The sequence below is a fragment of the Muntiacus reevesi genome, chromosome 20 (genome assembly GCF_963930625.1).
Source record: "Muntiacus reevesi chromosome 20, mMunRee1.1, whole genome shotgun sequence".
Lineage (NCBI taxonomy): Eukaryota > Metazoa > Chordata > Mammalia > Artiodactyla > Cervidae > Muntiacus > Muntiacus reevesi.
Genome location: NC_089268.1, coordinates 7,310,488 through 7,331,004, shown reverse-complemented (window position 1 = coordinate 7,331,004; position 20,517 = coordinate 7,310,488). Strand labels below are relative to the sequence as shown.

The window sequence follows — 20,517 nt, the reverse complement described above, 5'->3', positions numbered from 1 at the left end:
TCTGTACTATTTGGGGCCCTTGTCTATCTGCTCGTGCTCCTTCTACCTTCCAAAGATGTAAGGCAAAGTGTGTTGGATTAAGAGACAAAAACCTATAGTTCTGACAATGGAAAAATTTACAATCTCCACTATCAGACCTCCTGTCTAGCCACAAGATCTCAAGGAATTACACAGGATATAGATAAGGAGTGAGATTTCTTCTCTACCCTGCCCTTGAACAGGGTGCATGTGATGTTCAAATGCCAAAGACAGTTGTAGGTCTCTATTCAACATTCTCATTCAGTCAGTTCACTCGCTCAGTCGTGTCTGACTCTTTGCGACCCCATGGACTGCAGCACGCCAGGCCTCCCAGTCCATCGCCAACTTCCAGAGCTTGGTCAAGCTCATGTCCATTGAGTCGGATCCAAACATCTCATCCTCTGTCGTCTTCTTCTCCCACCTTCAATCTTTCCCAGCATCAGGGTCTTTTCAAATGAGTCAGTTCTTCACATCAGGAGGGCAAAGTATTGGAGTTTCAGCTTCAGCATCAGTCCTTCCAGTGAACACTCAGGACTGATTTGCCTTTAGGATGAACTGGTTGGATCTCCTTGCAGTCCAAGGGGCTCTCAAGAGTCTTCTCCAACACCACAGTTCAAAAGCAATATTCTCATTACAGTTCAGGAAAAGAATTTCAAAGGCAAATTTTCTCAAATAGCACAATAATTTTAAGATGAGAATAAAGGACAATGACAAAAAAATCCACTATTTGTTTTGATAATAAAGCTCGTTGGTATATTTTATACAGTAACTTAAACTGTTGCATTCAGTGTATCATAAATTATAGCACATTTATTGAATTTAGGATACAAATAGCAAGTAATTTTTGGTGAATGGTAAGATTTGCATAATTATACTATGCATGAAGCTGAAATAGAAATATTCTCAAATAGACAAATAAAATGTACTCAAGTAGTTTTATTCAGGAAAAATGAATAAAAGAAAATAGTTGGGTGGATGAATAAGGCTTTCTATATTAAAGCAGAGTATGAAATGTTGGTAATTACAAAAGATGCAATAATATTTACTGAGTGCTTTCTAAGTGTCAGGACCACGTCGCTTTATATGATAAATTTAGAGTCACTTGGATGTCTCTTACTATAATCTTGGAATGGCAATATAAAATAAAATAGCAGGTTAAGATCAAATAGCTAATAAAATTGCTAAACAGACAAAATAGCTAAAATTACAGAGTATTCTGGTTGCCTCATTTTAAAGGCAGCTTTGATTATTATTAAAGAGCACAAATTGACATTCTAAGTGTGGACAAAGTTCTTTTAAAATACAGAAAGTTTTAGTCTATTTTAGAAAGAAAATACTGGGGGTGAAAACAGTAGAAATAGAGTGTTGTTGTTGCTGTTTTTTTTGCTTGAAAAGTCAATTATATGAACATGCTATAGTAACCCCAGATAATTTCACTCTAATAATGATTTAATAAAATCAAGGTATTAAAGCTTTGGGTAGGAGGTGCTACCCAGAGTTGTAGCATAGTTTGGGTAGGAGGACTGAAAACTTTTATTCAGATTAATATTTAGAATGTTGTATGTTTGACTGTGAAATCCAGGCAACACCTGCCAGATGAAGGATTCATCCAGCTGTGACCTAAGTATCCAGTCCTTAGTGGAAAGCAATTTACAATTTAAAGATTGTCTCTGCTCTGACGACCTTTACTGCACTATTAACAAATTGCTTGGGAAAAAATGCACCAACGAATCAGGTAATACATTGTTATATGAAATGCTTACAGTCACACAAAAGACAGTACAATATCAAAAAGCATCACAGCTATGTAGTTTGATGAATTCTTTTGTTTTTTATCTGGTGATTTGATTAGTTCTTCATGTAATTTAAGGTTCTGTGAAGTGTAGTTCTCAGTAAGTATATATTTCTATAATCGCTAACCACAATTTCAAGCTTCATTCAACAATAATTCATTAGAATGATAGATTCACTCATTCAGTACCTTTATTTGTGAGGCTCACTATGGCTTTGTACAAGACTTAAATGATAAAAGATAAATAAAGTACTACTTTTCTTGGTAAAGGAAACAAGACCTCTTGAGAAAGATCAAAGTGTAACCACTTACCTAGCATTGCACTTGCCTTTGCAAAGGCACATTTAATTATTTAATATGCATTTATTTACTGCATACTCAAGGTGTTGGCCTGATGGTGAAGTAAAATGAAGTCGCTCAGTCGTGTCCAACTCTTTGCATACCACTCTCCTTCGTCCATGGGATTTTCCAGGCAAGAATACTGGAGTGGGCTGCCACTTCCTTCTGCAGGGGATCTTCCACACCCAGGGATTGAACCTGGGTCTCCCGCATTGTAGGCAGACGCTTTACCTTATGAGCCACCAGGAAGTCCTGGTGTCATGTGGTGAAATATGTCATATGGTAAAGTAGTGGTATTCAAAATAGTCAGCTCATGTCTTGAGAGTATGTGCATATTTTCCAAGGGATGCATGGGATCCAGTAATCTGAAAGTCATTAGCTTCTAGATCTTCAATATGTCTATGTACACTCCTCCAGAGTGGTTAGGAATATCCCTGTTATCACAGAATTCTCACCTTTTCTTTTTCAGAATCACCCTTCTCCCACTTTATAAGAAAGAGTTTCATCTCTCATCTGTCTTAAATGATCACATAGCCCAACCTCTCCAATTTTTCATAGTAAAACTTACTAGACAGTTTCTTATTCCATCATGTTGCCTTTTCCAAAATTTCATATAAATGAAATTATATAACATGTAGGCTTTTGAGTCACTTTTCCTTTGTTTAAAATTATCCATTTGTGATTCACAAAAAATTGTCTTCTTTTTTGAGGAGTAGTATTCCTCTGTATGGTTATTCCTTGAATTGGTTATTCATTCACCACTGAAAGTCACTGGCATTGTTTCCAGATTTGTAGAGATTATAAAACTGCTGTAAATACTCACACATAATATTTTTACAAATATGTTATTTCTCCTCAGTTTTATTTATTTATTATTTATTTTTATATAATTTATATAATTTATTATTTCTCCTCAATTCTTGGGTCATATAGTAAAGTGTATGTTTAACTTTATAAGAAACTTTCATACTGTATTTCAAATTTGAAGTAACCATAAATGTATGAAAGTTCTGATTGCTCCACATTCAGGGCAGGACTTGATTTCTGGTTGTTTTTCTGTTTTTGTTTTTGTTTTTTTTTTTTGCATTTCAAAACATGTTTAATGGTATCACACTAGGATTTAATTTACACTTAAATAATAATAATGCTGACCATATTTTCCTGTGCTTCTGTGCCAAAGAAATATATCATTTGATAAAATCTCTCTTCAAAATTATGTGGCTTAGGTTTTCTGTTTAGGTGTATGATGCATTTTGAGTCAATTTTCATAAGTGATGCAAGTCAACACTCAGGTATGTTCTATTGCCACATGGACATCTAACATTTGTTGAAGATATTTTCAGTTCCCGCTTTCTCAAAAGATCACTGGGCTGTATACTAGTGGCTGTCCTCCCAGTTTTCCCAATCTGTCCCAGTGATGTCTATACTTTTGCCGATGCTCCACAGTCTAATTTATTGCAGTTTCATGAGATGTCTTGAAAACAAGTTGTGTAATTCCCATCATTTTTTTCTTTTAAGTAATTGAATTTTAAAGATATTTGTTGGATTTATTTTGAATTTTTGTTTTTGTTTGCATTTTATTCTTTATTGTAGTTTCTGTCTCTCTAAGTTGCTCTTAATATTCCCAAATTGTCGTTTAAACAACTTGAAGGAGTTATGATGGTGTCATTTTCTTGTTCAGGTACCAGAAATTCACGTCCTTTTCTCTCTTTTTGTCTCTATCTCTCTGTATTTCCCTCTCTCTCTCTTCTCTCTCAATTTCTCTCTCAGTTTTGCTCTACGTTATTTTGTTGTTGTTGCTGTTGCATTTGATTTGAGTTGGAATTATTGATTTGACTCATCACTCTTGGTTTCTTAAGATGAAATCTTATATCACTGATTTGAGACTTCTTTTCTTATTTAAACATTTCCTTACATAAATTTCCTTCCAAGTGGTATTTTAGTTACATCCACTAATTTTAAACTAAATAAAAATATGTTTTCATTTTTATTCAGTTCAAAATAGTTTCTTATTTTACTGCAGACTTCATCTTTGATTCAAGTTTTATTCATAATACCATTGTTTAGTTCCCAAATATTTGAGTATTCCTTAGATATCTTTGTTATTCATCTCTAATTACAATAGCATTATAGAACATATTTTGTATGATCTCAATTCTTAATTAAAATGGTAATTGCTAAATATCATCTATACAATATGATACACATAAGATGACACTTACTTGAGGTTATAGAGAAGAAATAATGGTTCCGTGGTGGCTCAGATGGTAAAGCGTCTGCCTGCAATGTGGGAGACCTGGGTTCAATCCCTGGGTTGGGAAGAGCCCCTGGATAAGGAAATGGCAACCAACTCCGGTATTCTTGCCTGGAGAATCCCATGGATGGAGGAGCCTGGTAGGCTATAGTCCATGGGGTCACAAAGAGTTGGACACGACTGAGCGACTTCATTTGATTTTTTTTTTTTTTTTTCTGAATGGTGTCTCAGAAGCCTTCAAAGAAGAAATGACAGACTTGGGCCTTTTAGGATAAATTGGACTCCTTGGGCAGATGAAATAAAATGATATTCCAGACAGAGGAAATAGAATGAAGCAGGAGACATTGGGAAGAAACACATTCCTGATTAGGCTGGATTATAGAACAGAGGAGTCAGGAGATGATACTGGAAAGAAATCAGACTTTTGAGGAACTACTAATGCATTTTGGACAGAAGAATCTGGAATCAGTATTTTTCAGGACTCCATTGGGGGTGGTTTAAAGGATGGAATGGAGGCAGGGTAAGATGCAGGCCAAGGATAAGAGCCAACAAAAAGATTTGGGAGTGATGTGACACGTGCCTCAACTTCTGCACTGGTGCTGAGGACTGCAAGGAGAAGAGACGCTTAAGAAATGCTTATGACTCATAATCAGTGGGAATTGGCTACCACTGGATATGAGGAGTGTGGAATGTTATTAAATGTGTGATACAAGTTGCTGGTTTGGGACAAGGGTATCACTCTATATGGAGACAGGGCTGAAAGACAACAGTGGTGAATTATATTTGGAGAGTTTGCACAGAGGTGGCACACTTTGGCATATTTGTGTTAGGAATGCTAGTAATTTGCTTTACATTTCACATGATGAATATATAGTTTAGAAAAAGCAATGATGGAGCATTTGGCTGGCATTTGGAAACATGCATCTTGCATTGAGTACATGCAAGATTTGTGAGTCAGTGATTTGTAAAAAGCAGATACAAGCAAGCATGAGGATAAGACTGGCCAGAAAAAGATGTGAAGTGAGAATATAAGTGTTTTTATAATGTTGTCATGACCTAGTTGAAGAAATCATAAGGAAGATTTTAGAGACAAAAAAAAAAAAAAAGAACACAGGAAGAATTTTCAAGCCGATGACAGAGGAAGACATAGAGAAAATAATCACCAGTAAATGCAGAGAAGTAAATAAGACAGAGACTAAAATGGCATTAGTTAGCTAATGAGTAGTCCTTTTCTAGTTTTAGATTGAAGTATGCTGAAACAAAAGTATATAGAAATACTAAAATTATTTGCTGAATTTTGTTTCAAGATGGTAGGACTAGTTCATTTATATCTCAATAACCATTTCTATCAGACCAAGATGCAACAAAATATAGATACCAAAATACAGGTACATACAAATTGAGAGTGCTTAAGTTGAAATCAGTCCCCATTTCTGAATCATTTTTTTCACGATAGATACTTATTAAATGCTACTCTGTGGTAGTATTGATAAAGCAAGGATACAGAAACCCTGCACAGAGGACCTGAATGATGTTACAAATGCACTTCATGATGGACCTGCTCTGGCTGTGGTCTTTACACAGAGCATTAACTGCTTGCTTGTAATTCAGTTTAGATTGAAAAAGGAAGTGACAATTGAAATCTTACTGTTTCATGTCAAGTGCAGCATCTTCCACCAACTCTTTCATCATCACTCCATCTGGATATGAACTTTCTCTCTCTCCCCTTTTTGCATTCCCCAAATATTTCTCAACATATAACAGTCATGTACTTTTCTGTTCTTTGTTATAGATTATAGATTATAAGCTTATTGAGCAAATCAGTTTTATATTTTTTCTTTTTTTTCTTAATATGAAAAATATTCAAAAGAGTGTCTGATATCTAATAACTGATCAATAAATATATAATTAATTTGTAAACATATTTGAACATCTAAATCATGTATTCATTCATAAAATACTAATTATTCAGTTAATAGGTGTAGATATTAAGCACTGCAGGGGGGATATAAAGATAGGTTAAGAGAGTCCCTGCTCTTGGTTAGCTAAAAACATAGCAGAGTAAAATTGACATTTAGCCTGATTATTTCATTTAGCTTAGATTAAATATTAAAAAATATATAATTACCACCATAATGGAACAAATTATGTGTAGAAGGCATTAATTCATACACATCCCATAGGCAAGTTTGCATATACTGTCCAAAATGGGTAAGAGAGATGGTTCTGTGTACCAGGAGATAAATCTCATGTAAATAATTATAACAATTCATGTGAGCTGTTACTTGACAAATGTGTAAAACTCTATTGCAGTGTGTGTTTCAAAACACATGCAGTAAAGAGTCTGTACTCTGAACAGTGCTTCTAAGAATGCCCTGGTAGTCTTTAAGAAAGCATTTTATGTTATGAAGTTGATTATAATATCTTTAACTTGCATGTGTGCATGTTAAGTTGCTTTAGTTCAGTTCAATTCAGTTCAGTCACTCAGTCGTGTCCGACTCTTTGTGACATCATGGACTGCACCACGCCAGGCCTCCCTGTCCATCAACAACTCCCGGAGTTTACCCAAACTCATGCCCATTGAGTCGGTGATGCCATCCAACCATCTCATCCTCGGTCATTCCCTTCTCCTCCTGCCCTCAATCTTTCCCAGCATCAGGGTCTTTTCAAAGAAGTCAGCTCTTTGCATCAAGAGGCCAAAGTATTGGAGTTTCAGCTTCAGTATCAGTCCTTCCAGTGAACACCCAGGACTGATCTCTTTTAGGATGGACTGGTTGGATCTCCTTGCAGTCCAAGGGACTCTCAAGAGTCTTCTCCAACACCACAGTTCAAAAACAAAAGCATCAGTTCTTCAGCACTCAGCTTTCTTTATAGTCCAACTCTCACATCGATACATGACTACTGGAAAAACTATAACCTTGACTAGACGAATCTTTGTTGGCAAAATAATGTCTCTGCCTTTTTAATATGCTGTCTATGTTGGTCATAACTTTCCTTCCAAGGAGTAAGCATCTTTTGATTTCATGGCTGCAATCACCATCTACAGTGACTTTGGAGCACAATAAAATAAAGTCTGACACTGTTTCCACTGTTTCCCCATCTATTTCCCATGAAGTGATGGGACCAGATGCCATAATCTTAGTTTTCTGAATTCTGAGTTTAAGCCAACTTTTCCACTCTCCTTTTTCACTTTCATCAAGAGGCTCTTTAGTTCTTCTCCACTTTCTGCCATAAGGGTGGTGTCATCTGCATATCTGAGGTTATTGATATTTCTCTGGGCAATCTTGATTCCAGCTTGTGCTTCTTCCAGCCCAGCGTTTCTCATGATGTACTCTGCATATAAGTTAAATAAGCAGGGTGACAATATACAGCCTTGACGTACTCCTTTTCCTATTTGGAACCAGTCTGTTCCATGTCCAGTTCTAACTGTTGCTTCCTGACCTGCATACAGGTTTCTCAAGAGGCAGGTCAGGTGGTCTGGTATTCCCATCTCTTTCAGAATTTCCCACAGTTTATTGTGATCCATACAGTCAAAGGCTTTGGCATAGTCAATAAAGCAGAAATAGATTTTTTTTTTTTTGGAACTCTCTTGCTTTTTTGATGATCCAACAGATGTTGGCAATTTGATCTCTGGTTCCTCTGCCTTTTCTAAAACCAGCTTGGATATCTGGAAATTCACGGTTCACGTATTGCTGAAGCCTGACTTGGAGAATTTTGAGCATTACTTTATTAGCATGTGAGATAAGTGCAATTGTGTGGTAGTTTGAGCGTTCTTTGGCATTGCCTTTCTTTGGAATTGGAATGAAAACTGACCTTTTCCAGTCCTGTGGCCACTGCTGAGTTTTCCAAATTTGCTGGCATATTGAGTGCAGCACTTTCACAGCATCATCTTTCAGGATTTTAAATAGCTCTACTGGAATTCTATCACCTTCACTAGCTTTGTTTGTAGTAATGCTTTCTAAGGCCAACTTGACTTCACATTCCAGGATGTGTGGCTCTAGGTGAGTGATCACACATTGTGATTATCTGGGTCATGAAGATCTTTTTTGTGCAGTTCTTCTGTGTATTCTTGCCACCTCTTCTTAATATCTTCTGCTTCTGTTAGGTCCATACCATTTCTGTCCTTTATTGAGCCCCACCTTTGCATGAAGTGTCCCTTTGTATCACTAATTTTCTTGAAGAGATCTCTAGTCTTTCCCATTCTATTGTTTCCCTCTATTTCTTTTCACTGATCACTAAGGAAGACTTTCTTAGTTCTCCTTGCTATTCTTTGGAACTCTGCATTCAAATAGGTATATCTTTTCTCCTTTGCTTTTCACTTCTCCTCTTTTCACACTTATTTGTAAGGCGTCTGCAGGCAGCCACTTTGCCTTTTTGCATTTCTTTTTCTTGGGGATGGTCTTGATCCCTGTCTGCTGTAAGTTACTTCAGTCGTGTTCAACTCTGTTTGACCCTATGTACTGTAGGGTCAAGAAAGTGTTCATTGTGGAGATCCACATGAAGGACCTCAGAGGGAGGATGAGACATTTTAGAGGTAGGTGTTATACTACTGAAACCTTAGGTTAAGTAAGGATTCTTACACTGAGGTGGTTTTTATCTTCTTCCTATAAAGTTTATATAATTATGGATTGATTGAAATTCTCTCATAGAACATACACTCTCTATGAGGGCTATAACTTCCAAGGGGTGGAAATTAGTTCTTGGGGGTGGGCAGGAAACCTCTCATATGTATAAAGCACAGATACACATACAGCTCCTGAAAAGATCCACGATAAAGCTGTGGAATTAAAAATCATGAGGGGGTAAGAGCATTAGGAAAAAACTGTCTAAAAAAAGGCATCTTAAAGGGGAAATAATGAAAAACTTTGGAGAAACACTTTAGTATAGATATATTTCTAGGAGGAAATAGAAACACACAAAGTTTATACAAAGAGAATAATGGATGGCAGCTCAGACGGTAAAGAATCTGCCTATAATGTGGGAGACCCAGGTTCAATCCCTGAGCTGAGATCCCTTGGAGAAGGAAATGGCAACCCACTCCAGTATTCTTGCTTGGAAAACCGCATGGACAGAGGAGCCTGAAAGGCTACAGGCTATAGGGTCACGTAGAATCAGACAGGACAGAGAGATTAACACCTGGGCTTTTCCTAAGCATTGTAAGTTACAATGATTTCTACCAATCATCATCAAATATAATGAAAAGACAGAAGGACATCATGAGGATGAAATAGTAAAAGAAGTTGAGCATTACCATTTTGTTCTATTACGTAAACTATAAATAATCAATATTTTTTATTTCAACTTTTTAAAATAGCAAAGTCATTTGTAATAACTGTCTTGAAATAATGTCTTCAGTGGTTTTTGAAAGACAGTAGAATATTTATAAAATATGTGTACACACTTTTTAGGAAACATTAAAAGGGCTTTAAATGAGCTTATTTAAATTTAAACTAAATGAGTTTTATTTAATTTTAGTCATTTTTAAAAATATAGAAGAATCAGCACTGTCCTCAAATTTGGCTTCACAATCAAACATCACAGAGTGGCTGCATGAGAAAGAGACATCATTAACAATGGAAAAAAAGAGCGACTGCATCATGGCAGCACGTATCTGCCAGGAATCTGAACACTGTGCCCTTTTGTATGAGAGTTTCAAGAAAACCTGCAGGAGGGAATCAGAACAATGCAAGACCCCTGATGGAAGCTACCTCTGTGCAACGTTGAGAGAAAGTCTGCAAGAAACAATCTTGCGGAATTGTCAGTGCAGTGACCCTTCGAAAGCAGAGTGCACTGAAATTTGGAAAAGCTTGTCTGAGGACATTTGCATACAGGATGCTCATATAAATCCAGTTCCATCCTTCACTGAAGACAGTGAAAATGAACTCAACGTGGACATTGTTTCAGGTCAGTATTTAAGGGAAGAATTTTGGCATCTTAAGTATAATCACAAGTGCCAATTGACTAAAGTGTAATTCCTGATTCCAGCTCTGTCATTTCTGCCTGTGTTTGTCCCAGAGAGTGAAATTAAAAAACTATGACTATATCTAAAAGAGATTATGAAGAAAGAGGGAAATGCCAAAATGTTTTATAATAATGTGAGTTTTATTCATCAATTCATTGAACAAGTACTTATAAGACAGTGAAAATGTGCTAAATCCTAAGTCTGGTTGATTAAAAAAAACGATGCAGTAATAATAACACTGCCCTTCATTTTTAAATTTTGTTGTTTTTAAGGGATTTAAAAATTTTTTTAAAAAATAGATAATATAGTAAGGGATGATTATTTATTTATTTAACAGATATTTCCTTGATGCTTACCATGTCCTTGGCTGTGTTCTAAGGAAAAAACAGTTAACAAAGCAAACAAAAATCATAAACACACACACAAATCTTTGTTCTCTAGGACCTTATATTCTTAACTGAGGAGTGTCTTGGTTAGTTTCTTTGGAAACAGACTCTGAGACAGAGGTTTGCATACAAAATAGTATTAGGCTGGGGGCTCAAGAACAAAATCTAGGATGAAGTGGGAAAAGCAGGATTAGGGGGTGGGAAAAATTGAAATGCAAGGAAGGCAATGACCACAGCAGACTTCATTGACTTCACAAGAAGTTTAGCCCTGGAATGGCCCTTTAGAGATGCTGCCTCTTTGAGCCCCTCATATGAACTAGTCCTTAGATAGGAGCTGTCCCCTGGGAAAGTCTGTCCCCCTGGGTGTGGCAGCTTCCTTTGGATGGGTCACTGCTGGACGAAGACCAGCAGCTGGGGAAGTGAGCACCAAGATCATCAAAGCGGGGATCTTGTTGTAGGCTGTAACATTCAGTAAAAGCATATTAATAAGATAAAAGATTTGGAGGGTATATTTTAAATGGTATGACAGAATGAGTGCTACCAAAGGGGAAATATGGTGGGATGGGGCCATAAATGAGGAGCTTGGGATTAACATACACACACTACTATATGTGAAATAAGTAACCAACAAGGACCTACTGTGTAGCACAGGGAACTCTACCCAAAATTCTGTAAGAATCTATGTGGAAAAGGAACCTGGAAAAGAATCACTATGTGTATATGTATAACTGAATCACTTTGCTGTACACTGAAATTAATACAATGTTGTAAATTAACTATACTCCAATAAAATATAAAACAAAAATTAAAAAAAATAAGCAGTATGAATGCTAAGGAGGAAAATAATACAGGTAGGGGAAAAAGGAAGTCTGAGTGGGTGGTTTGTAATTTTAATAGGATGGCCAGGAAGTCGTTCTGAAGAAATTAATGTTTGAGTAAAGATAGAAAGAGGCAAGGGATGAGTCATGTGGGTATTTTAGGAAAGAGCACTTCAGGCAGCAGAAATAGCTCAAGGTGAGCTGGGCATGGTCTGGAAGCTTGAGGAGGCGCAAAGATGACAGTAGGGGTAGAGATGAGAGAGCAGGGTATGAGATGCAGGAGATGAGACCAGGAATAAAATAGGGGCAGGATCGTGAAAGGCTTTGTGGGTTTCAAAATCTTTGGTTCTTACTCTTAGTGATACAGGGAACCACTGAAGGGTTTGAGCCAAGGGAGTGTCATGGTTTGATATAAATGTTTAAGAGGAAAACTCTGGATTTTACTTTGACAATTGACTTAAGAGAAGCAAATGTCCAAGTAGGGAGACCAATTAGGAAGCTTATATAATGATGCAACAAAAAGATGATGGTTGATGGAACAGTGTGGACAGCTGTCAGACTCTTGGTATGCTTGATATGAGTGAATCACATGGGGCTTCGGGGAAAAAAAATAATCAATATTGATTCCAAGGTCCTGAATAATTAGAAAGGATGTGGTTGCCATTATTTTCATTTACTAACATGGGAACAACTATAGGAAGAAGAGGTTTTGGGAGTGAGACAGAGGAGAGGTCAGGAGTCAGTCTGGGATGTGGTCAGTGGGAAATGTCTACTAGATACCCACGTGGAGATATCAAGTAGACAGCTCTCAGTATGGAACTGAAGCCTGAATGCTTTGCATGACACATAGGAGTGAGATCTGTGCAGCAGGTATAAATCAGGAGGTCACTCACTGATGGATGGCAAATGGGATCATGGCAGTAGATGAGGTCAACAGAGAAATGCATGGTGTCTTGGACTAGAGAAGGAGAAGGGTGAGAAGATAGCAGAGTTGGCATATATTTCAATATGAGTGGATCAAGAAGAGGGAACAATGTGTTTTTAAATTACGGTATAGTTGCTTTACAATGGTGTGTTAGCTTCTGCTGTACAATGAAATCAATCAGCTGTGTGTGTGTGTGTGTGTGTGTGTGTGTGTGTGTGTGTGTATCTCCCTTCCCTCTTGGAGCTCTCTTGCACCTACCAACCCCGTCCCATCCATCTAGATCACCACGGAACACCAAACTAAGGTCCCCAAGCTACAGAGCAGCTTCGCACCAGCCATCTGTTTTACATACGTTAATGCACATACATCAATCCCAATCTCTCCATTTATCCCTCCTTGCTGCATGTCCACATGACTGTTCTCTATGTCTGTGTCTCTATTCCTACCTTGTAAATAGGTTCATCTGTACCATTTTTCTAGAGTCCACATATATGCGTTAATACAGAATATTTCTTTTTTTCTTTCCATCATACTTCACTCTACATGACAGACTCTAGTCCATCCACATTCCTACAGATGCCCCAATTTTGATCTTTTTAATGGCTGAGTAATATTCCATTGTATATATGTACAATCACAATGAAGAACAGTATGGAGGTTCCTTAAGAAACTAAAAATAGAACTACCCTATGACAAACAATCCCACTTCTGGGCATATACCCTGAGAAAACCATAATTCAAAAAGACACATGCACCCCAGTGTTCATTGCAGCACCATTTACAACAGCCAGGACATGTAAGAAATCTAAATGTCCATCAACAGATGAATAGATAAAGATGTGGCATATATAAGCACTGTGCATTGTTTGATACACATGATCATACGACACAGATGAAGTTCTGGTGCCCCGTGCTTCTCTGTGCTCCCACAACATACTGCTCTCTAGCTCCTTTCCAGCAATTAAGCTACAGTTTACAACATTCTCCGGGAAAAATGTGCACACATACCTATGTGTACACTACATGAAATTAGAATTCAATGTGCAAACAATTTATTAAAGTGCATTACTCACATTACACAAAATAATATGGATCCAAGATAGAATTATTTTCCCCATGATAAAATAATTGCTTTTGTAAGAATTGCTAGTATTTTGAGTGGATTAGTCCACTTGGGCTGCCCTAGTAAAATACCAGAGGTTGGGTGGCTTGAACAAGAGAAATTTATTTCCTCATCATTCTGGAGGCTGGAAGTTCCAGATCAAAGTCCAGCAGGGTCAGTTTCTGGTGAGAGCTCTCTTTCTGGCTTGTAAATTTCTTGGCTTCTTGCCAGGTCCTTACAGGACATTCCCATGGGGTGTACACGTGGCCAGGAAGAGTGAGGAAGTTCACTAATGTCTCTTTTTATGAGAACTCTAATCCTACCAGATCAGGGCCCCACATTTAGGACATCATTTCACCTTAATTACTTCCCTAGAGACACCATCTTCCAATACAGTTATATCAGGAGTTAGGGCTTCAACTTATGAATCTTGGAAGCAAACAAAATTTAGTTCATAACAATAAGTGAATTCAATGTTTATTTATATTTTAATGATAGTTTATTGAATACATTTTACATGGTACAGTCATATCAGACAGTGCCAAAGCACAGCTATTAACCTATCATAGAAGGTCTAGCTAACCTAGACTTTTGTATCTATTAAAAAAAGCTATAGGATTCTCTGAAATTTGCTTATTGGGATTTCCTTCAATATGGAACAGAAGAAGGAACTTCTCATAAACATAGGAAGGTGGATTCCTGAAGAGATAATGATTCTTTAGCTGAGACGTAACCAGTAGAAGTATGAAAACCATGTATAATGAGAACAGATGACACAATGCAGAGTCTGGAAAGTCTGACATCTCTGGGGGTAAAAAGAATTGTTTTATGATTGTACCGTCATATATGTGCATAGATAGGCAGGCAGGAGCTTGGACAGACAGCTCAAGTCAGTACAAGCTGAATCTTGAAGAGACACATGCCATACAGAAATCAGTCTCCTAATCAATAACCTGTAATGGAAGCCAATATCTTAATTAACCACCAGTGGCAAAAAATGAATTTTCATTTTAAAATAAAAATCTGATCATAGTCTTCCCCTATCATTTTATGCATATGTCTATTACTTCTCCTTCTGTTTTATTTTGATTTTGTTTTTATGTCTCCATTTCCTATGTAAGTCTTGACAACAGGGACTAAGAATTCGTCTTCAGTATGGCACCTGGTATGTAGTGGGAACTTGACCAATGTTTCTTGAATGAAAGATTTTTAGAATTAGATGGTCATCAACCTCTCCAACTCTATAAGTATAATTTCTAAAAACTCTGGGAAGCTAAGATAGTCAGAGGTGGAAATAGTGTCTAAATTGCCTTTCAATCTAATTAAGACCTTACTGGGAAGAGTTTTTTTGGTTCAGACAATATTTCTTCTGTTCTTTCTCCCCAGACAGACTCTTTGTTTACCTCTCTGCACATGGCCTAGTCATTAGCATTTGTTTAAATCTTCAAGTAACTGAATACTCAGAGCAGAACTGTTTAACTGACTTGAATGATGTTACAGTGGTTTGTTTTTCTTCATCTGTACCTCACTAATTCTGTGTACCAAGGTTAAACAAGGGTTACATGAGCTTATATGTATTTTTACTGGAGTACTCATTGATAAATGTTGTTCACATTCTCCTATTAAATTTAGAAAATTGTTCACTAATAAAATAGTCTCTTTCTTTTCCTTCTAGATAACATAAAAGAGGATAATAAATACAAGTGGAATCTAAGCACTCTCCCCTATCATGGTAATGTTTATAAACAGTCATTTTGATTTGCATTGTGAATACTGGACAATATAACTTGAAATGTAGTTACTAGGCTTCTTCAAGATATGTCATTACAAAATGAGTCATGTGAATTTTAATTGTTCTAATACTAGAAAATGCAACAACTCATTGCATTTCTTCCACTAATATTTTAAAGCATCTATTTTGCTCATCTATCATTTATTTACAGTTGTGTGGAGAAATACTCACAATTAAAAACAAAGACTAGATCCAAAATGTGAACATTTTTACACGTTGGAATAGCTACATGGAAACTTTAGTCAAGATTTCTCCTTCAAATAAAAAGTGCAATAGAACAAGGATCATTTTGATTTGAGCCACTGAACACACCATCAGCTAGATTCAAATCCAGTTTCTAAAGATGTATTGTTTACAGGTGAGAAACTTGGGCTTAAGGATTTTTTTTCTGCAGTTCAGTCTCGGTCTTACACACTCCCCACCACTTCTGGATCATAATACATGTCCAGTGTAGATGAAAGATGGTTCCAGTACCCCACTGCTCAGGACCAGTAAGTTTATACCAACTCTTAAAAAAAAAGTAAACAAAATAAACAGGAATATTTGCCAAAAGCAATATATGGGCACATTGTTGTATTTTGCTCGTGGGTTTCTCAAAGTGTTGTGCAGATTCTGTATGTACAGCTCTCTGTTTACTGTTCCACAACCCGGGCGTACCCTTCCTTCTAGGAGGCAGAGGGGTCCAGTCCTGCCTGGAAGTGGCAGAGGTTTGTGTTGGGGATGCACTCTGCAATGCTCAGCTGGCCCTTTACCTGAAAGCTTGCTCAGCGAATGGAAATCTGTGTGATGTGAAGCACTGCCAAGCGGCCATCCGCTTCTTCTATCAAAATATGCCGTTTAACATTGCCCAGATGTTGGCTTTTTGTGACTGTGCTCCCACTGATGAGCCTTGTCAACAGTCCAGAGAAGCACTCCACAGCAGGCCATGTGCAGTGAACAGAGTTCCAACCCCCACCTGCCTCGATGTAATTCACAGCTGCCAAGATGATGAATTATGCAGGTGAGTAAAAACATGCGCACCCTGCTTTCTGATTTGGCACCTTATTTGTTACACTTCAGTCCCAACACTTGATCTCATTCCATTAGCAAGAGTTCCCACCATCATCCAACATGACGTAAAGAGAGCCAGACAATTCACGGTTTTGAATCTCTGGGATGTGTGTAGTATTCTTTTGGAGACTCAAATGCATAATATGTTTTGGAAATAGAAAAAAATCATTATGTCAGGATTGGGTAACCATGAAATAGCATTATTAATAAAATTACAGATTCAAGTGAGACTCATGAATTGCTTAATAGGCCTGGCTTACGTGTCAGTTTTATTATTGGCTTTGGGGGGTATGATTATATAAGGCTGATAACCTCTCAGGATTCTGATGAGGTGACTCTTCAAACTTCACAATAAATCTTTTGTGTTTGGGGATGGAGATGAGGAAGGGGCTAGAGTTCGGATTCCCTCGCACACATGTGTCGTGGTGTCAGGAATGCACCCCATCCCCTCTTCCCAACCTCTCACCCTGGGTTCTCAGGGCCGTAATGTTAGTCATCTACTTGTTTATTCAAAAAGCAATTACCAGTCATCTAGTACTATTTTACGCACCTGGTTACAAGATACAAAAATGCCTGCCCTGCGGAATGTATTCAGTAGGTGTAGACAGAAAGTAAATAGGAAAGTGTGTATTATTCACTCAGTTGTAAATGGGCTTCCCTGGTGGCTAAGATGGTAAAGAATATGCTTGCAATGCAGGGGATCTGGTTTCAATCCCTGGGTCAGGGAGACGGTCTGGAGAAGGGAATGGCTACCCCACTGCAATATTCTTGCCTGGAGAATTCCATGGACAGAGGAGCCTGGTGGGCAATTCATGGGGTCACAGAGAGTTGGACATGACTGAGTGACTAACATTTTTATATTGTATGATGATAAGTACTCTGGAGATTCACAAGCACACACACATGCATGTGCAATAAGGGGGAATGTGAATGGCAGAAAGAATAAAAGAATTGCAGTGTCAGTGGGTGGCCCCAGGAGAGACATTTTACGAGAGCTGAAGAAGCGAGGAAATGAGCTTCTCTCAGTGAGTTTCAGAAATAAGAGATACCAAACAGAAGGGTGAGCTAGTGCCAGGGAAGAAGTGTATGTGGCAGGCTCTGATGCAAGGAGGAGGAGTGTACAAGGTGCAGAGGAGTAGGAGATAGGATTTACTCTGGGAAAGCAGAGCCAAGCTGAGGGATTTTGTGCAGAGGTGTGAATGATCTGCTCAACTTATTAAAATTTCCACTCCGGCTGCTAGTGGAATCTAGACTTTACCTTTGCAGGTAACTCCTCCTGGGAATCATAAATTGAATCCAACACCCTGACTTTCTCTTTTCCTCACTGTGGTCTTCGATAAACACATTTCCTTAAAAATTCAAGGCAAATTGATCTTAAGTGTAGTAAGAAAGCCACAGTGGAGTGGGCCTCTTTGGATGTGAGTAAGAAGATGGAGGAAAGAATAGAATCAAAACTATCAGTAACATTGGTGTTACCACGTTAAAGGAGCTTTCTTTAAAAACCAGCATTCAGTTGTGTAATTATGGGATGAATCTTCTGCTTCCTAGGATAATCATCCCAAGATAATTTATACTAGTTTGCTTGCTCAGTACTTTCTATCAGGGAAAGTATTGCTTAATTGTATTTAAATGAATAAAACTCTATATATAGTGAATTCATTTAAAGATCAAAATAAACATTTAGTGTGGAGGAGGGGCTCAGTGTGGTAGCTCAAGGAGAGATTTGTCATTTTTGTCACCTGCTTGAACCACCGGAAAATGAGATTTAGTGACATCATTTCCTAAAGGGCTGGATCTTGGTAAAGTGCTTTCCTTCAGCTTTAACTCTCCTCACACCTTCACTGTCAGTCATTCCAGCTTGCAAAGTAGCTCCAGGTCTTGCAAATATTTGTCAAAAAAGAAAACTACTTCCTTATAATGCACGTTCTATAAGATAAAGGGTGAAGATCTCAGCAGAATGCTTGAGCTTTTTTTTGCCTTCAATATACCATAGAGAATGCCAAAATTCTTAAGAAAGTTTTGTTCAAGGATCTTGTCCTGTAAATGTTTATCAGTTAGTTTAAGTTTACTAATTCTTTCTCTTGAGATAATACTAAAATTAACATCAAAAAATATTTTTATAATGCAATTTACTTTTTTCAAACTCATTTATAGCTCAAAAGTTCTTATTAAGTGAACTATTGTATTTCATTGATTCAAAGATGCAGACTTTTTGCACCTTTTAATTCCCCTAATGTGTTTGGAATTAGTCTTAAGCTCAATGACAAAAAATTAATAAAAAATTAAAATGCATTTAATGAAAACAATAACTTAATTGCCAAAGTGGTTTTAGGTGTAGTAATGTTATCACCTATAATCAAGAAAATATGGTAAAAATGTTTGCTTACACTAATATTCTCATAGAATATTACTATCTGTCATATATCTATCTACACTAACAATGAAACCAAATAACATTTTAACCAGCCAAGGAATACTTTTTTTTTTAAGTAATCCATGTAAAAATGCCAGATGTCTCTATGGTGTTACCCAGCTTTACCTGATTCCAGTGCCAAGGCACTGGGTATTCTACCTCATTATCTTGGAGTGATTTGTACTCAATTTTCTCAGCATGACATAACCGAGCTTCCCTATAAAATAAAATATTTTAATGTGAGTGATGGAGTCTGCTGCTATAGACCTTTGAGAAGCTCTGTGACGGATTCTGAAACATACACTCTTGTGTGAGCCTCACTGTGGCATCAACACTTTCTCAGATTAACTGGTACAGAGTTGCTACTTCTCCTCTACAAGAAACCCTGGGTTTCCTGACCTCTCCAAAGTGTGTGGTGCAGGGCCTAGAACATGATATGCCTTCAAGAGATGGACACATGTACAGTCATGGCTGATTCATGTCACTGTATGGCAAAAACCACTACAATATTGTAAAGTAATTAGCCTCCGATTAAAATAAATAAATAAATTTTTAAAATGCCACCTCATTTCCCTCCGTTTTTAAGCATCTTGTACTTAATGTTTATAATGTTTTAATATACAGATACATGTCTCTTCTTATGTAATTTCTACATTTTATATATTAATTTAGAGATTAAGGACTGTGTGTCTTCTATTTCTTTTCACCATGTGCAAATAGTCTCTTAATGAATACTTTATAGAGGAGATGGAAATATTATACAATATTAGCTGTCAAGATGAAAAGACAAATTCTGTCATTTGCTCAAGCATATTTTGCCTTAGGGAGATTTCCAGTATTTTTATTAAATTATCGTTAATGTAATTCAGATGGAAAAAAAATCTCCCAATGAAAAACAACTTCTTCAGTGAGAGTGTTAAGACTTTATCACATATCTTTCCTGCAGAAGTGCTTATACCTGGAGCAAAGCAGAACAGTTAGAATTTAAAATACAATCTCTGTCCCTGTACAAGATTCCTCTATTTGTGACAGATTTTAAAACTCCTCTGTCTTTGAAAAGACCGAAAAAGGTGATATAAGACTATTTTTTCAATTAATTTTGCTCAATACAGATATATACACTGGAAAGTAAGATTATATTTTGTCACAAAGTATTTAGGGATTTATAGGAAATTGTGTTTTTTCATATGTATAAGCTCCAGAAAGTAGTGAAAATAATGTTTGCTTAGAAGAAATGTTACCTACTTTATTAGAAACAAAACTTCACCATAAACATCTTTAAGTGCCAGAGAATATTCACAAAGTTTAACTATATATTAGGTCACAAAAGCAAATGTAATACATTGTATATGCAGAAATCACACAGACCACATTCTCTTATGGTTTATGATGCAACCAGAAATTTATAGCAAAACTAAAACAAAATGATCAACTCTATTTTAAAAATTACTCACTTAGATAATGTTTCAAATAAAAAATCAGAATAAGAAGCTGAAGAATATCAAGAACATAAGGATAATGAAACAGTTACACATCAAAGCATTTCAAACAGAAATGAAAATTCCTATAATATAAAATGTTTGTCATATTTATTTTTCAAATGATTTAGATAATGAGTATACCAACGAGTTTTTATTATATTTTTATTTTTAATTAAATATCCTTC

General features: G+C 36.8%; 1 protein-coding gene across 1 annotated transcript in view; it reads left to right on the top strand.

Moving 5' to 3' along the window:
• GFRAL (GDNF family receptor alpha like) overlaps positions 1 to 20,517 on the top strand; it is a 73,348-nt gene that overhangs the window by 6,280 nt on the left and 46,551 nt on the right. Inside the window, exons 3-5 of the mRNA XM_065913281.1 lie at positions 1,595 to 1,753; positions 15,272 to 15,328; positions 16,058 to 16,388. Coding sequence (XP_065769353.1) covers positions 1,595 to 1,753; positions 15,272 to 15,328; positions 16,058 to 16,388 — 547 coding nt within the window. The remainder of the gene's footprint in view (positions 1 to 1,594; positions 1,754 to 15,271; positions 15,329 to 16,057; positions 16,389 to 20,517) is intronic.